Raw genomic sequence first — 15,427 nt, forward strand, 5'->3', positions numbered from 1 at the left:
CCATTCAGGAGAGATGGTGGGATGGTCTGTGATCGTGACTATGATGAGTGATGACGCACTCCTAATAAAGTGTCCAGCATTTAACCAGCATGGACCAGCTACTCTCATTCCAAGAGGGTTAGGAAGAAAGGAAGAGATGAGGAGAGAAGGAGAAAGACATACATAGAGAGAGATTTGTTTTGCTACTTACTTGTCCTTGGGATCTTCAAAGCCCTAAAGAGACAAAAAAAGAGTACAAAAGGAGAAACCACTTGATCAGGATGGCAGTTGACAAGTCGACTGTCCTCCAACATTTCTCAATAACACTTCAAAACACTGGAGGTAAATGTAACAGACAGACCCTTTGCTCTAAAGAACAGAGGAGCCACAGTGCCCCCTTCTGGTGAAACAGCAGTACAACAAGGCATTAATACTGTTATTAATATGTGTAAATAACAGATTTCACTCTGATAAATGAGACACAGGACTGACAATTATCTGTCAAAATCAATAAAAAATTGAATCAGATTATCTTAATATAAAAACATTCACTACAGAATAGGTTACATACTACAGAAAATCTGCACATAGAGGAGATGTGCTATAGTTCTGAGTCACTTCCTTCTTGAAACAGCTACCATAGTGATAATACAAAGTGGTCACACTGTAAACAGAAGGTGAGGCTAACCCTCCAAGTAGTTTGCGTACTGCCAGATAAGAGCCCTGTGATAAATGGGCTCCCTGCCGGCCGAGGCACCAACGCTCCGGACACCTCGTAACTCATTTCTGCTTGGTTGAAGGCAGTACCATAGGGAAGAACGAGGGAGAGAGAGAGAAAGAGGGAGGGGGAGTGTGTATGTGAGAGAGAGAGAGAGAAGGGGAGAGAGAGAGAGAGAGAGAGAGAGAGAGAGAGAGAGAGAGAGAGAAGGGGAGAGAGAGAGAGAGAGAGAGAGAGAGAGAGAGAGAAGAGAGAGAGGAGAGAGAGAGAGAGAGAGAGAGAGGCGTGTGAGAAAGAAAGAAAAATAGAGTGAGAAAGAGACGGATAAAACGTGTCCCTTCAGTGCATTTTTCTTTCTCCTTCCCTCCTCAGTAAATAGAAACTGCTCAAAGTGGCAGAAGGAATGCTGGTATTTATCCCCACAATTACAGATCACCTCAATCACATTGGGCCTACAAATTGCAGCTGTTCTGGGACATTCCTTGTCCCAGTAAATCCTTTCTCAGTCTGCAGGGTAATGCCCCCAGTGCAGCCATTAATGACGGGGACAAAACACAAGTAGCTAGCATCAGCCAATTAGCATCAAACTATTACACAGATCTCAGGTCACACCCTTCAAGACCTACATCAGTGAACAAGCCAACTCTGTGGCTCTTCCGCCCATGTCAGCCTACACGAGGATGAAAAAAATAAAAGTGGAGCAAAAAATAAATCCAAAACAAATAAATAAATAAACTTGAAAGAGTCACATGGCGTGGCGCGGCACAGAGTGGCTGTTGTTTTTGTGGCAAAGGGAGTTTCCCTAGGGAAGCAGGTGATGCCTCCGCATGAGCAAGCACGCACACAGACACACACAGACACACACAGACACACACAGACAAACACAGACAAACACACAGAGCTTCTGCTTCTCCACAGCTTCTATCAAGTCTCGCACCATGAGGAACGACTTTGGTACACGTGTACGTACACACACAAACATGTACACAGACAGGACAGACAGATAGACAGACAGACAGACAGACACACACACACACTTTTCCACTCAGGACCTAATCGCATTCAAGGCCCCATAATGCTTTGGAAAGTGACTACACCTCTGACCCTGTCTAGTAACACCTGTGGGTGGTGTCAAGCCTCTTGGGGAACACTGGAAACTTTACAGAAGAAGGGTGACGACAAGAAATACTGAGGAAACCACACGGTAGCTTTTCTGTTCTTTCCTCTGCATTTCTCGAGAGAAAGGGACCAACACCTCATGAGTCGCTCTTCATCATGTGAGCATTGAGAAGAGGAGGGGGGCAGTACATAAAAGCAGGGAGTTAAGGAAGGTCCCAAAGGGGTCCCGGACTGGGCCTAATTGTGGCGTCCCTTCTGCCTAATTAAAATCCCTGTGCACAGCTTCGGAGGCAATCTAACTTTTATTTAATCTGAGCAGGAATCCCCCTAGGGCCCTCAGCGTTAACAGGGAGTTAGAAGGAGAGGGAGGGAGGGAGGGAGAGAGAGAGAGAGAAAGAAAGAAAGAAGAAAGAAGGGGGAGGTGGAGAGGTGAGGGTGAACAGAAAAAAAACAAGGGGAAAATCTGAAAAATGTCTAGTATAACACACAGATTAAGTCCTCTTTAGACTTTGGCACTTTCAAGGTGATGGAGTCACAGAGTCGGTGAAATAGCACTCATGCAACTTGTGGGAAGAGCAAATACACTTACTTCTACTATGCCTCTACACTTCCTCACATTCATATAACTTCCACTTAGAAGGAGTTTTATTCTTAACTTCCATGCTGAGGCCATTTCAAGCAAATGGCTGCTGACATTTCACATTTGTCTATCTGTGTGTGTTGTGTGTGTGTTGTGCGTGGTGTGTGGGTGGTGTGTGCATGTTGTTTGTGTTTTGTGTGTGTGTGGTGTGTGCGTGTGTGTGTGTGTGTGTTGCATTTTTGCTTTGCAGCTCCGTGTCAATCTGCTTGTTGCTCACCATCCTCTTCATCTCCTTGGAGACCTGGTTGCTGCCCAGGTGGTTGTAGAAGGGCCGGTCGGTCCAGTGTGCTGTGTTGTGGGAGACCGAGTTGGTCCGCTGGCGGTTCATCTTGGCTATCATGGCCTTCTCTTCTTTCTATGGCACACACAAGCAGACGGACATCACACTATAGCCGTCAGAGTGACAAACGTTGCAAACCCACAACGCTGACACGCACAAAAATGTGCAAAAATATCTACACAGATGGGCCGGGTAAGGGATGCCAGCGGAATGGAAAGTGGTATTTTGATCTTTAAAGCCTCCCAAAAATGGAATGGAATGACAAGAAAATGGTTAAAAGGATTTAAAAGAAATCTCAGAGAAAATAAACTAACTTCAGAAAAGAGGGGGGGGGGGCATGCACACTGAGGCAAGGTGAAGGAAAAGCAACAGTGTCGAAATTGTAGCCCCACATTCAAAGGAGGCCAGGTTGTTTATAAATGGATGCCAGGACAGCATGAAGTGGATTTCTGTCAGTTATTCTAAAATAAGCAGGACCGGCCACAGAGGCAGGTGCCGTTAGTGAGGCATGGAGGGAGAGAGTGAGAGAGAGAGAGAGAGTGAGAGAGAGAGAGAGAGAGAGAGAGAAGAGAGAAAGGAGAAAGAGAGAAAGAGAGAAAGAGAGAAAGAGAGAAAGAGAGAAAGGAGAAAGAGAGAAAGAGAGAAAGAGAGAGAGATGGTTCCTGAGTGAAAAGTTCTCCCCAGAAAGGGTCACTTTTCACAGAGCAGAATGGAGTTAGTCTGAAATGAGATATTGTTAACAGGAGCAAACTGGTATTTCTTTCCATAAGACTTAATACTTTTGAGGGTAGAACATTTTTGAATGTGTGTGTGTGTGTGTGTGTATTTCACCCTTTTCTGACTGCAGCCCACTATGAGGTAGGTTTCGATGTTGTGCTTCTTCAGGTAGACGTTCCTCTCTCCCCCGTATCCCGGCTCCACATCATAGTCTCCATTCAGGTAGTTCAGCGTGGCTTTGGTGATGTGGATCCGTCTGTGAGGAACATGGAGAACACACACACACACACACACACACACACACACACACACACACACACACACACACACACACACACACGATACACTTCATAATCTAATGGGACAGCAACAGCTGTTTTTAAACTCCTTTTTTGATCCAACATACGACTGACAATAAGTAACATCAAACATTTTACTTGAGAGTGTCGTATTGAAAGGTATATAATACAGAATAAAAAATTATATACAAATATGGATAAAATATCTGTCTCAGAAATGTCTCAAAATGAGAATGCCCTAATCTATTATGCATGACATTTTAATTCATGCATAATACCTTCAGACATTGTCAAAAGTTATTTTTTTAAAAACATTGTTTCCCCTGTTTACACTTGTTTGACACATATTTCACATTTTTGGTGTCCCCAGTGAACCAATGCGAGCAGCTGTTTATGGCGTTTGCAGGAGTGATTACCCACCCAGCTTTGCCTCCAGCCTCCATGTGATTGGCCAGCGTGACGTCGTTGGACCACACGTCAAACTGCCACTTGCGTAGGCCCAGCACCCCGCAGTGCACACGACCACTGTGGATGCCCACCCGCATGTTCACATTCACACCAGTCACCTCCCGCACCAACCTGGGCATAACACACACACACACACACACACACACGCACACACACACACACACACATTTCAATACATATTTACATACCGTATTTTCCGGACTATAAGTCACACTTTTTTTTCATAGTTTGGTTGGTCCTGCGACTCAGGTGCAACACATATATATTTATATATATGTTTTTTTTCCTCTTCATGACTGGTGCGACTTATACTCCGGTGCGACTTATAGTCCGAAAAATACGGTACTGTACAAGGATACACAAAAAGACACATTTTGACATGATTTATTACCATTTACATATGCCCGACACATCCATTATCATCAGTATCATTTATGCATATTCTCCTGAAATGCAAACAACATTAATGACGCCCTTCATCCAAATAGATGGTATACCTCTTCATCAACAGACAAATTCCGATCGACTGAGAGGAAACGGTATGTCGCAATAAAAAGCAGACACACACAAACACACACGCCTCTCGTTTCTCACCTCCGAGCAGTGACCCCGTGCCCTCCACCATCCCCAGTAATCTCTGCTCCTCTGACCGAGCACTTTCCAGCGGCCCGCTTGTTTGGGAGGCCCTTAGTAAAGTGGCGAGCATTCCCAGACAATGCCGCAATCCCGCAGATTTCATTATGACGCAGGCCCCATCAGCTTGGGCTTGCACAAATTGCTTGTGAGATGTCAAATTTCCTGACCAGGACACGCAGCGCATACCGAGACATTTCCTTGACCTGTCAACAGCTTAGTGGACGAGATGTGAGGTAATGAGGACCCTAAATGTGGTACCAATTTTCACTTCCACTAAAGCTCAGACACTGACCAGAGCACAGCTCTCAGCGTCAGACTTATAACCGGCCATAGCACGGTTATTTAAAAACATCAAGGTGGGGATCACATTGGCCAGGGGCAAGTGGCAAGTGGCAGCAGCAAGCATAACGCAACGCTCAGACCATAATAAGGTCTATCTCGTTCCTAGGTAACACAAATGGTTTGCCTAAACTGACAATTGAATACGTTCGCGTTGCGCTTTCAAAGTTGAACCAAGTTCAACGCTCAGCTTGTTCATTCGCTACCGCCACCGTTTTGCTGCTGAACCATAGAGAACAATATGAAACCTGCAGCTTTCTGCTGGCCAGTGTGATCCCTGACGGAAATCAACTGCGCACATTACATTGCCCACCACTGGGTATTTATTTTTAGTCATTGCCGTTTCCTTGTTGCCCTTAGAAGAGTGGAATGACTAGTGTCCAAGGGCAACAAGGAAATGGCAATGACTAAAAATGCCCTAGTGTGTCGTGTGTGAGTGTTTTGGCTTTGACTCTTTACCTTTTATCTTGTATCATATGCATCTAACCAAAATGGTTTTAGGCAAAACACTGGCTGGTTTGTCTGTCTAGAGGTGCTGCGTGTTAGTGGGTGGTGCTGTGTGTGTGGTGTGTGGATGGCATTACGCCTCCAGGCTGCTGGCATTATGACCGGTGTGCTGTAATGCACGGTTATGGGGAGTGATGAGTGCTGGTGTGGTGTGGTGAGATGTGAGAGTTTGGACCCGGCACAGTTCCTGTCCTTCCGGTCAGAGTGGAGGGGAGAGAGGGGTGAGGAGAGAGAGGAGAGAGAAGAGAGAGAAGAGAGGGGTGAGAGGAGAGAGAGGAGAGAGGAGAGAGGGGTGAGAAGAGAGGAGAGAGGAGAGAGGGGAGAGGGGAGAGAGGGGTGAGAAGAGAGGGGAGAGGGGAGAGGGGAGAGGGGAGAGAGGGGTGAGAAGAGAGGAGAAAGGAGTGAGGAGAGAGGGGTGAGAGGAGAGAGGAGAGAGGGGTGAGAGAAGAGAGGAGAGAGGGGTGAGAGAAGAGAGGAGAGAGGAGAGAGGGGAGGGGTGAGAGGAGAGAGGGGAGAGGGGTGAGAAGAGAGGAGAGAGGAGAACTGCTGCTGCTGCTGCTGTTGTTGTTGTGAGGGCTGATGGCAGCTACCCAAGAACTCAGACAGGGTGGCCAGCAGAGCAGAACCCATTTAACTAAGCCCCTTTCAAAACAAACAAACAGACAGACAAACAAACAACTAACAACAAAAAAACAAAACAGGCAAACAAATAAACTAGCAAATAAAAACAAGTTTCAGGGAGTTTCTGAGGTCCTTAAAGGTATAAAGTCCTTTCTAATAGTAAATTGCAAAACTGATGTGTAGCAATAGGGATGGAGTCAAAGATATCAACAATCAATACCAAATTCAAAGAATTTGATCTTTTTGGCTAGAGTACCACTAAGTTAATCATATACATGGAAAATAATATTGAAGCTGCCGAGTTTTAATACTCACTTCATTTCATTCATAATTCAAATATAAACAGAAAACCATAACCTCAACAATTCTTATAGTCTTGTGTTCACTATAAACCTATAAACTCCCAAGCACAGTGTGTGTGTGTGTGTGTGTGCCATGAAAATTTACATGCTCCAACAGTAAATTGTCAGACTTGTTTGAAACATGACAGATTTGTCATGTTTCAAACAAGTCTCACAAGTCTCGTGTAGTGAATGATCCTGGTTGTATACTTTAAGTCCATGGCTAAGTGTCTGAGAGGGTTTAAACTGTAATATTTCATGCCATACATAATAGTTGGAAGTCCTCGGTCATTGTTTTGGACTAAACACTGCTGAAGTTAAGTGTAGGTTTTACAAGTTTACGTTTCTACTGAGTCTGTTGGATCATTCGTCACATTTATGTTTGATTATAGGCAATTCTTAACAAGGAAATGTAGATTTCATTACATAACTGCTGTGATAAAAGTCTCTTGTTGATAACTTCATGAAGGTGAGCAACACAAACTCAAGGCAAGACACAAAGGCACGACTGTTCTTGTGGTTGATACTCACGAGATGGCCTCGATCATGTCCACCCCCATCTCCACACAGCAGTGAGCATGGTCAGCACGCGCCTCCGGTAGGCCGGACACGCAGTAGTAGCAGTCGCCCAAGATCTTAATGCGCAGGCAGTGGTTCTCCTGGGGAGACAGGAGCAAGGCATCTCCATCAGCCTATTTCTGGAACAAGTCATACTTAACACAAGATAACCAGAGAAAAGGGAAAAAAAAAAAACATACTTGTATACTACTGAATGTACTCTACTCAAAGTGAATCTGCATAATACTGGTTGATCTGTACTATGCAATAAACAGGCAGCTTTGCTATAGTATCTATGCAGTATGGTTAAATACATTGCTCTACCATATCAAAGTTAAAGCCGCAGTTGGCAAATCTGACAGATTGAGGGGACTTTTTGAATTTTTTGAATGTTTACATTCTCTCATGCCCCTCTCTCACTACCACTGAGCACCCTCTCATAGAGTTTGTGCTCGCCAGACTGATTGACAGTCAGATCTCACACAGTCCTGCTCTAATTGGACCAGAAGAACCGGGAGCTGTGGAGTTTTGCAAAACAAATAACAGGCTCTAGGTTGAGGTAGAAGTGGCTGATTTATGTTGTTCTGTTGGAGCATAGTGTTGATTTCAGTGAATATGATCAAAAAAATCTTGCCAACTGCAGCTTTAAGGATAAATGAAAAAGCACCAAACCAAAAAATCTATTTTATTTTCTGCTGCAAGCATTACTTGACATGTACTGTAATCCCTAAATGATACTTGTCTGACTCCCATAATCAAATAATGTTTCATAATTATTGTTGTTTTCAATTACAAAGTGAGTATTAACCACACAAGAGCTTCACCATACTTTTCCGTTCAGTACAGTTTAAACTGTGCCCCACCTGTTTACCTCTTATCGTTCTTGTGTTTTACCTGAAATACATCTGTGGCTGTGTGAGTGACAGCAGATTGGCATCCATGTGAAGTGTGCGGGCACGAGGACACAAAACCTCCATGTGAAGTGTGCGTGTGCACGAGGACACAAAACCTCCATGTGAAGTGTGTGTGCACGAGGACACAAAACCTCTCAGTGTAAATCCTCATTACTCCATCAGAGAGATGCTCTGATGTGTTGGATTGGTCTGCCTCTTTTCAGAAATGTCCTTCACAATATTTGTTATGAAATACCTTCTGAGCTTGGTTGTGATTCTCCGCAGTTTATTACAATGACATAATACCTGGATGGAAAAAACTGAGCCGTTACCTCCTAATTAGGAGAGTATTGAGTGGAACCAATGAGGGAAACCAGTCTAGTCGTGCTTTATACTGAGGGCCATTTTTAGTATTAGTTCGATGCCTCCATTTGAGAAGGCACTGGCCTCTCTATACCCATTGGGGAGTAATTAGACTTTATATGCCTTCAGTTCCACAAATCCGAGATTCCACAGCCTTAAAAGGAAACATGTCTGTGGCCTGACAGTGGCGTTGTTGGGTTGTGCTCTCCGTCTGTACTGACGAGTGATCTGTGGCCTCCAAACTGTGCCACTAACAGCCACATGAAATCGCAAAGAGCTTAGCTGTTCTAATATAGAAAATATAATAATAAAAAAAACCTTCACATATGAGATCCCAGGGAATATTTACCCCCCCCCCCAAAAAATCCAAAAACATGTTTTGTCGTAACCCAGTTGGCGAGGATTAGTTATGTGATGTGTTTGTGTAACAGTCACATACCATATTTCACTCTAAATCAGAGAGGCTCCTTTTGCTGTTAGCTGGCGAAGGAATTTCAAGCATGTCATGTAGCGGTCAAAGGTCGGGATTGGGAGCAAAGTGCCGAAACGGCTCTAACTAAGATGTTGTAACACTCTGTAAGACAGCTGGTTTCAGGTGTTTTATATCATTCTCAACCGTAATGTCAAAAGAACTTGTCTGCACACTTTAACCCATTCGCGCCTGATGCTGCACGACGCAACATTCTATCTCCCGCCGGTTGCTGCATAGCGCAACATTGAATCTCCCGCTGGTTGCTGCGTAGCGCAGCATGCTTTTTATTTCATGTTTCTAGGTATACAGAGGCTTAGTTATTAAATTTTGGTAGACGTTGACAATTTTTAGTATTTTTTCAGAAAACCCTCAGGAAATAAGGTTATTTAGTCTAGAATGCCATAGGATTCTATAGGCGTTTTTTAGCAGGCATTTTAGGAGTAAATGGGTTAATCCATGCTAGATTCTTTAATAAAAGGCCAAGCTTTTAGCCATCCAACCATAATCAGGGCATATTAAACAAACATTTCACATCAACACCAATTCAAATGTGGTTCCAGGCAATTAAGTCAATGGATATCTTTCTCTACCAACTTCAATCCTTGAACATGTCAGCCAACTGCATTAGGAATCAACGCCAATAATGAACTAATGATATAACAATATAAATGCCTGCATATAAGGTCAGGGAAACCAGTGTGTGTTTGTAAAGTTTGGCAGAGTGAAATATTCATTAGCACAAACGAACCTAACAGTTTCCTGACAGCATACAATCTGTATCTGCATATGCAAGCACATGCTAGAAAACAAATACCGGCCAGAGTACATATTCTCAAAGTAAGAAATGGAATATGACATAAATACCCATTGCCGTACAAAATGTTTACAAAATTGACTATACTGTAAATCTATTGCTATGTTTTTAATAGAAAAACGATGAATGAAATACACCGAAAAACGAGCTCAACTTGGCAAGGTACATAAGAACCTTGTGCCTTCGCTCCTCACACATCACTGATCTCCAGCTATGGGCGCAGGACCCTCATACTTCCTGCAAAACAACACAGCATTTAGCCGACAGCAAAGGGCACACAAGGTCATGGTCTAAGAGGATAACACTGAGAAAAAAACACCACCACTGGGGGTTAGAGGTGGGGGGGGGGGGCTAAATCTCAGTGCTGCTGGTCACCTGCCAGTCAATAACTAGGCCTCTAGGCCTACTTCAGAATCGTGAATGGACAGTGCGGTTGCCAGAAGAGCCAGAGACAATCCTTTCACATTAATTCCAGTAACAACCACTTCCCAACAAACCAATATCCCAGACAATAACTAAACAATGCTCCATTAAACAATGCTCCATTCAACGCCATTATATCCTGCCTTCAGACAATACCATTTATTCCTCCTCAGTTAAGTGTATACAAATGTCATCTAGATAGACAGACTGACAGAAAGCTTTAGAATAACACACAGGATCACAAGTCTATTAGCAGCTCCAGACTGTACTGTGATGCTGTAAGGGAAAGCCATTATGATTATGATTTCTAAGTGGGTGGGTGATTGCTATTAGCTCAGGTTGCTATGATGTTGGTCCGCGGGTCACGATGCTAATTGGACACAGTGCCATGCCTATAAATGGAGTCCGGCAAACAAGTGGGAACATTTAATGGGAACCATTTGGGACCAGAACCATGATGTGGGGGTATCTGTGTGTGTGTGTGTGTGTGTGTGTATATGTGTGTGTGTGTGTGGGAGGAAAAGCAATGCTTGCTGAGGGATAAGTGGTTGACTGTGACATTTTCACAGAGGGTAGAATATGGCGTGAAATATGTAAAGCAACAAATTAAGTGCCTTTGTTTTTTTGTGCATTTTTTTTTTGCTACTCCTACCAATGTTTTATCTCACATTGGAGAAATTCAAGGAATTTAGCTGATAAGAGACAACAGCCTGATGATGATGAGGAGGATCTCATGTTAACATGGTGAGCGTGTGTGTGTGTGTGTGTGTGTGCGTGAGTGTGTGTGTGTGTGTGCGTGAGTGTGTGTTTGCGTGAGTGTGCGTGTGTTTGCGTGAGTGTGTGTGTGTGTGTGTGTGCGTGTGTGTTTGCGTGAGTGTGTGTGTGTGTGTTTGCGTGTGTGTGTGTGTGTGTGTGTGTGTGTGTGTTTAGAGGAGGATGGACCCCCTGGGCAGGACACAGGTCTGCCCCACGCTCTGTCTCATGATAGCCACCTGAATGTCAACTCCAGCACATGGCTCTGTTTAAACCCTGATGCTCACAATGGACCCTATTGTTATTGTTGCACCACTGAGGCGATGTGTGTGTGTGTGTGTGTGTGTGTGTGTGTGTGTGTGTGTGTGTGAGAGAGAGAGAGGGAGAGAGATCCATACAAAGTCAGAGTGTGTGGATGTGAGTGATAAGAACAGAGATACAGATACTAATGGTCTGGTTTGTGTCACTGCATGACATACATACAGCACATATAAACGCACATTAACTCATTACACTTTCCTATGCTTTCATAATTCAAAACAGATGTGCGTGACGGACATCTTTCCATGTGTGTGTGAGTTTGTCAGGGACAAAACCAGCTGAAATGCACTCATACAAACGGAGACAAAACAACAGACAGACACAGACACTCACACACACACGCACACACACACACATACAGTCTGTCTCTGTCTCTTTCTCCACACATTCTGGAGATAATGAGGAAGATTACAGGGCTGTGATCATTACACAAACAAACAAAAACTCTCCGCTATTTCAATTAGCAGCAAACTAACACAAACCAACAGCATATGGAAGATGCCAGGCCTGTTTCCCGGGAGGTCGAGCCGAACCGTCGCAAACCTGCTCAGAGCCGAGCAAAACCAAACGAGACCCCCCCCCCCCCCCCCCCCCCCCCCCTCCCCCAGCCAGCAGAGAAGAGAGAGGGGAAAAGAAACAGCAAAGAAGATGGTGTTGCGTTATTAAGGCATAATTTAAGTCCATTTCCCAGCACACTCTTGTTTTTGGCACAACAACAACAACAACCGTGGCTCGTTGGGGAGGTGTTTTCGTTGCCTTGGCGACGCGCAGGCGACAGAGGCCTTTTGTGTTGGGTTGGTGTATACTCACCGCCGCCAGCTTGTCGAAGCGGGCGAAGAGTTCGTTGAGCGTCATGACGAGCTCCTGTGCTGTGCATTGGGAGGCCAGGCTGGTGAAGCCCTCGATGTCAGCAAACAGGATGCTGCACACACAGACGCAAGAGAGAGAGAGAGAGAGAGAGAGAGAGAGAGAGAGAGAGAGAGAGAGAGAGAGAGAGAGAGAGAGAGAGAGAGAGAGAGAGAGAGAGAGAGAAAGAAAGAAAGAAAGAAAGAAAGAAAGAAAGAAAGAAAGAAAGAGAGAAAACAAGAAAGAAACGTTACAAATTTCTTTTTAAAATGCAACATGGGAAGAGATTGTCAATAACTGTGTCAAATTTGGCAGAGGTGCACCTGACATAAAGAAAAAATAAACACACACACACACACAGTGCCAGATGTGAGACATGCCTTTCTTATGTGGTACCTGTGACTCAGCCATAATTACCATGTCAATACTCCCCTCCATCCTATCCCCCCCCTGCCTCCCTCACTGTCTCCCTCCCTCCTCTCATTCTCTCTCTTCCCCTGCTAGAGTGCTGGCTCTTAATGCTAATGCATGGAACTATTCGGATATAAAATAGGGGACCAATCCATTGATCCATGATGGACAAAAAGTGTGCAGGATAGGAGGAAAGAGTGAACAAAGGATGGAAATAAATGACAAGAACAGGAACAAGAGGGTGACAAAACAATGAAATAAGCGAGAACCAGAGAGAGAGAGCAAGAAAGCAAGTGAGAGAGTGAGAGAGAAGTGGGGGAGGAGAGAGAGAGAGAGAGAAAGAAAGAAAGAGAGAGAGAAAGAAAGAATTGACAAGGAAATGAAATAAGTATGGCCCCACAATGCTGCAGATGATCTCATGGGGCGTAATGACTTTCTGTTCTTTTGAGCACTGAATCATCTGCATTTTCAACAGGGCCAGAGACCATTATGCACTCAACTCTTTTGATTTGCAGCGCCAGGGTCGGTGCCCACTGCCACTGCTCAGGTTAACCCCCTACACACCGCGCTAGCCTCTTCCAGACACCACCGCTTCCAGCTCTGGGTAGCCGAGGCCGGCGAGTCAACAGGGCTGATATAGCCGTCCCTCTAGTGTACTGTACTGCCATTGTTGAAACACTGCATTAACACTGAGGCGTTAACACTGATACATTAACACTAAGGTATTAACACTGAGGCAACGCTTATACTGTATGTGCACCTGCTGTGTCGAAACACTTCACCTTCATGGTGGAAGTACTCAGCGCCCAGACAGAAGACTTGGCAGATAACACTTCAGGCCGCTAGCCTTAATTCCCCTGTTTGTTTGGTTGGTTTTAAAATGGCTTGGTGTCAGTGTATGGAGATGTCAGTACATACACTGCGCTTCAGAAGTGCTTCTATGTCATGTTCTTTTCCCGTCTCAAGGAGCACACTTCCTGTTTGTGTATCACTTGAGCTCAGTGGCCCACCTCTGATTACATTTGTGCCTAATTGCTCAACTGTATAATGGAATCATTACACACAAACACACAGCGATGTTTGCCACGGGGTAAGGGACACGGCTTGTCTGATTCTGTATGCCGCTTATAAATACTCGGCGTTAAAAATAGTATATATCCGTAAGACATGCCAAGACATGTTAAGTAGAACACAACATTAAGATCTTGCCAAGATGATGACAGCAAGATTGTGCTCATTTATATACGGATATTGTATCTGTGCCGTTAGCAGAAGTCCAAAATCGTTTTATGCGGTCCAATCTTATGGTTCTCCACACAAATTGACAGAACACTAAGAATTGACCTTGCTAGAATGGAAGAAACTGTTGCCAAGAACTACAGTTTTACCTCAGAATAGATGAAAAGACCTTGAGGTCATCCTATTCAAATTAAAATATCCCATTCAAATTGCGCGCCCAGCCGTGGGGCAGAAGACGCTTGGTGGCCGTCCAAAACGTTATAAACTTGACCTAATAGTCGGCTGCTGTAAGCTACAATCGGAATTTTTTTGTATACCCCTGTTGTCTCAATGATAATAACAACTCATTTCAGACTATATTTCAGAGTTTGCCATTTGCATTATTAATATAACGTTGTATTTTGTCATTTTTGACGAAGACATGCATTCCATTAGGGATAAGTTATTGAACATATTGAACAATCTCTAACCATCGTAATTTCGAATTGGTGCAGTTTTCAGCACAAAAACTCATTTTATTCTTTTCATGGACAGCACTGCTCTATGCTGTTCTATGGTGCTTTCTGCCTCTTAGTTGCGCACGCATGTTTTCGTGACCTTGCTTAGAAATCCATGTACCTATACTCAGTAACATTGAAACCATTTCAGCTTGTGTAGGCCTATTAGTGCTTTCTGAACATACTGAACACACTTTTAAAAATACCACGATAATACCGAAAATCGTGATAATTTTGGTCACTATAACCGTGAGGTTACATTTTTATACCGTTACATCCCTACTCTGAACAGGTGGACATCTATAACACTGCTTAAAAAAACTACTCCTTCAGACAAAAGTATAAAGAATCCAGGCAATCTCTACGGTGCTAAACAATGCTACCATAGAAAAACAGAGCACCTTCTATCCACCTATTGACTCACCCATCCATCCTTCAATACACACTGTGTGCCATCGAGTGTCAGCTGCCATAGCAACAGATTGGTAAATAACAGAGGGAGAGTCTTGAGAATCTGGAGGAGAAATCAGGCTGTAGGTCAGACAAGGGACAGGCCACACAGGGATCTGGGATCATGGGGCGGTGGTAGTGTAGTGGTTAAGGGGCTTGGCTAGCGTGCAGTAGCCTGAAAGTTGTCGATTCAATTCCCGGCTTCCACCGTTGTGCCCTTGAGCAAGGCACTTAACCACAAGTTGCTCTGGGGACAATGTGATCCCTGGTAATATAGCTGACATATGTAAGTAACTTTGGTGAAGAAGTGTCTGCTAAATGTAATGTAATGTAATGTAATGTAATCATGGGCCCTGTCTCTGCCACATCAGACGGTGGCCAAAGAAGGACACACTGAACTATTTGCCTCTTTCACACTCTCCAGGGTTAGGACTGTCCAGGGTTGTTTGGCCATTTGGGGGCCGCCATTCTTTCTATTTATAAGCGTTTTAAATGCATAATCCCCGTGTCTTCCACTACTGCCGGATTAGCCGCAGGAAAACATTCCCTCGGCGCCGCAGCACTCGTCTATTTGGGGCTAATTTCCGACCAGGACCTTTTGCGGCGCTTTTATCAGGCCCATCTGAGCCCAGACTTCGAGAACGGCTCTCTGAGATGAGTCTTCACACGCTCACTTCAGCCTCTGCAAACTCCAAGAGTGATGCTTCCACCACCCTCCACGAA

The 15,427-nt window shown here is 44.4% G+C and overlaps 1 protein-coding gene across 1 annotated transcript in view; it reads right to left on the reverse strand.

The window, feature by feature from the left end:
• adcy5 (adenylate cyclase 5) overlaps positions 1-15,427 on the reverse strand; it is a 101,141-nt gene that overhangs the window by 16,372 nt on the left and 69,342 nt on the right. The window contains 6 exon segments of the mRNA XM_042084655.1: positions 191-213; positions 2,674-2,811; positions 3,568-3,709; positions 4,173-4,331; positions 7,196-7,323; positions 12,072-12,183. Coding sequence (XP_041940589.1) covers positions 191-213; positions 2,674-2,811; positions 3,568-3,709; positions 4,173-4,331; positions 7,196-7,323; positions 12,072-12,183 — 702 coding nt within the window.

The sequence above is a fragment of the Alosa sapidissima genome, chromosome 2, assembly GCF_018492685.1.
Source record: "Alosa sapidissima isolate fAloSap1 chromosome 2, fAloSap1.pri, whole genome shotgun sequence".
Lineage (NCBI taxonomy): Eukaryota > Metazoa > Chordata > Actinopteri > Clupeiformes > Clupeidae > Alosa > Alosa sapidissima.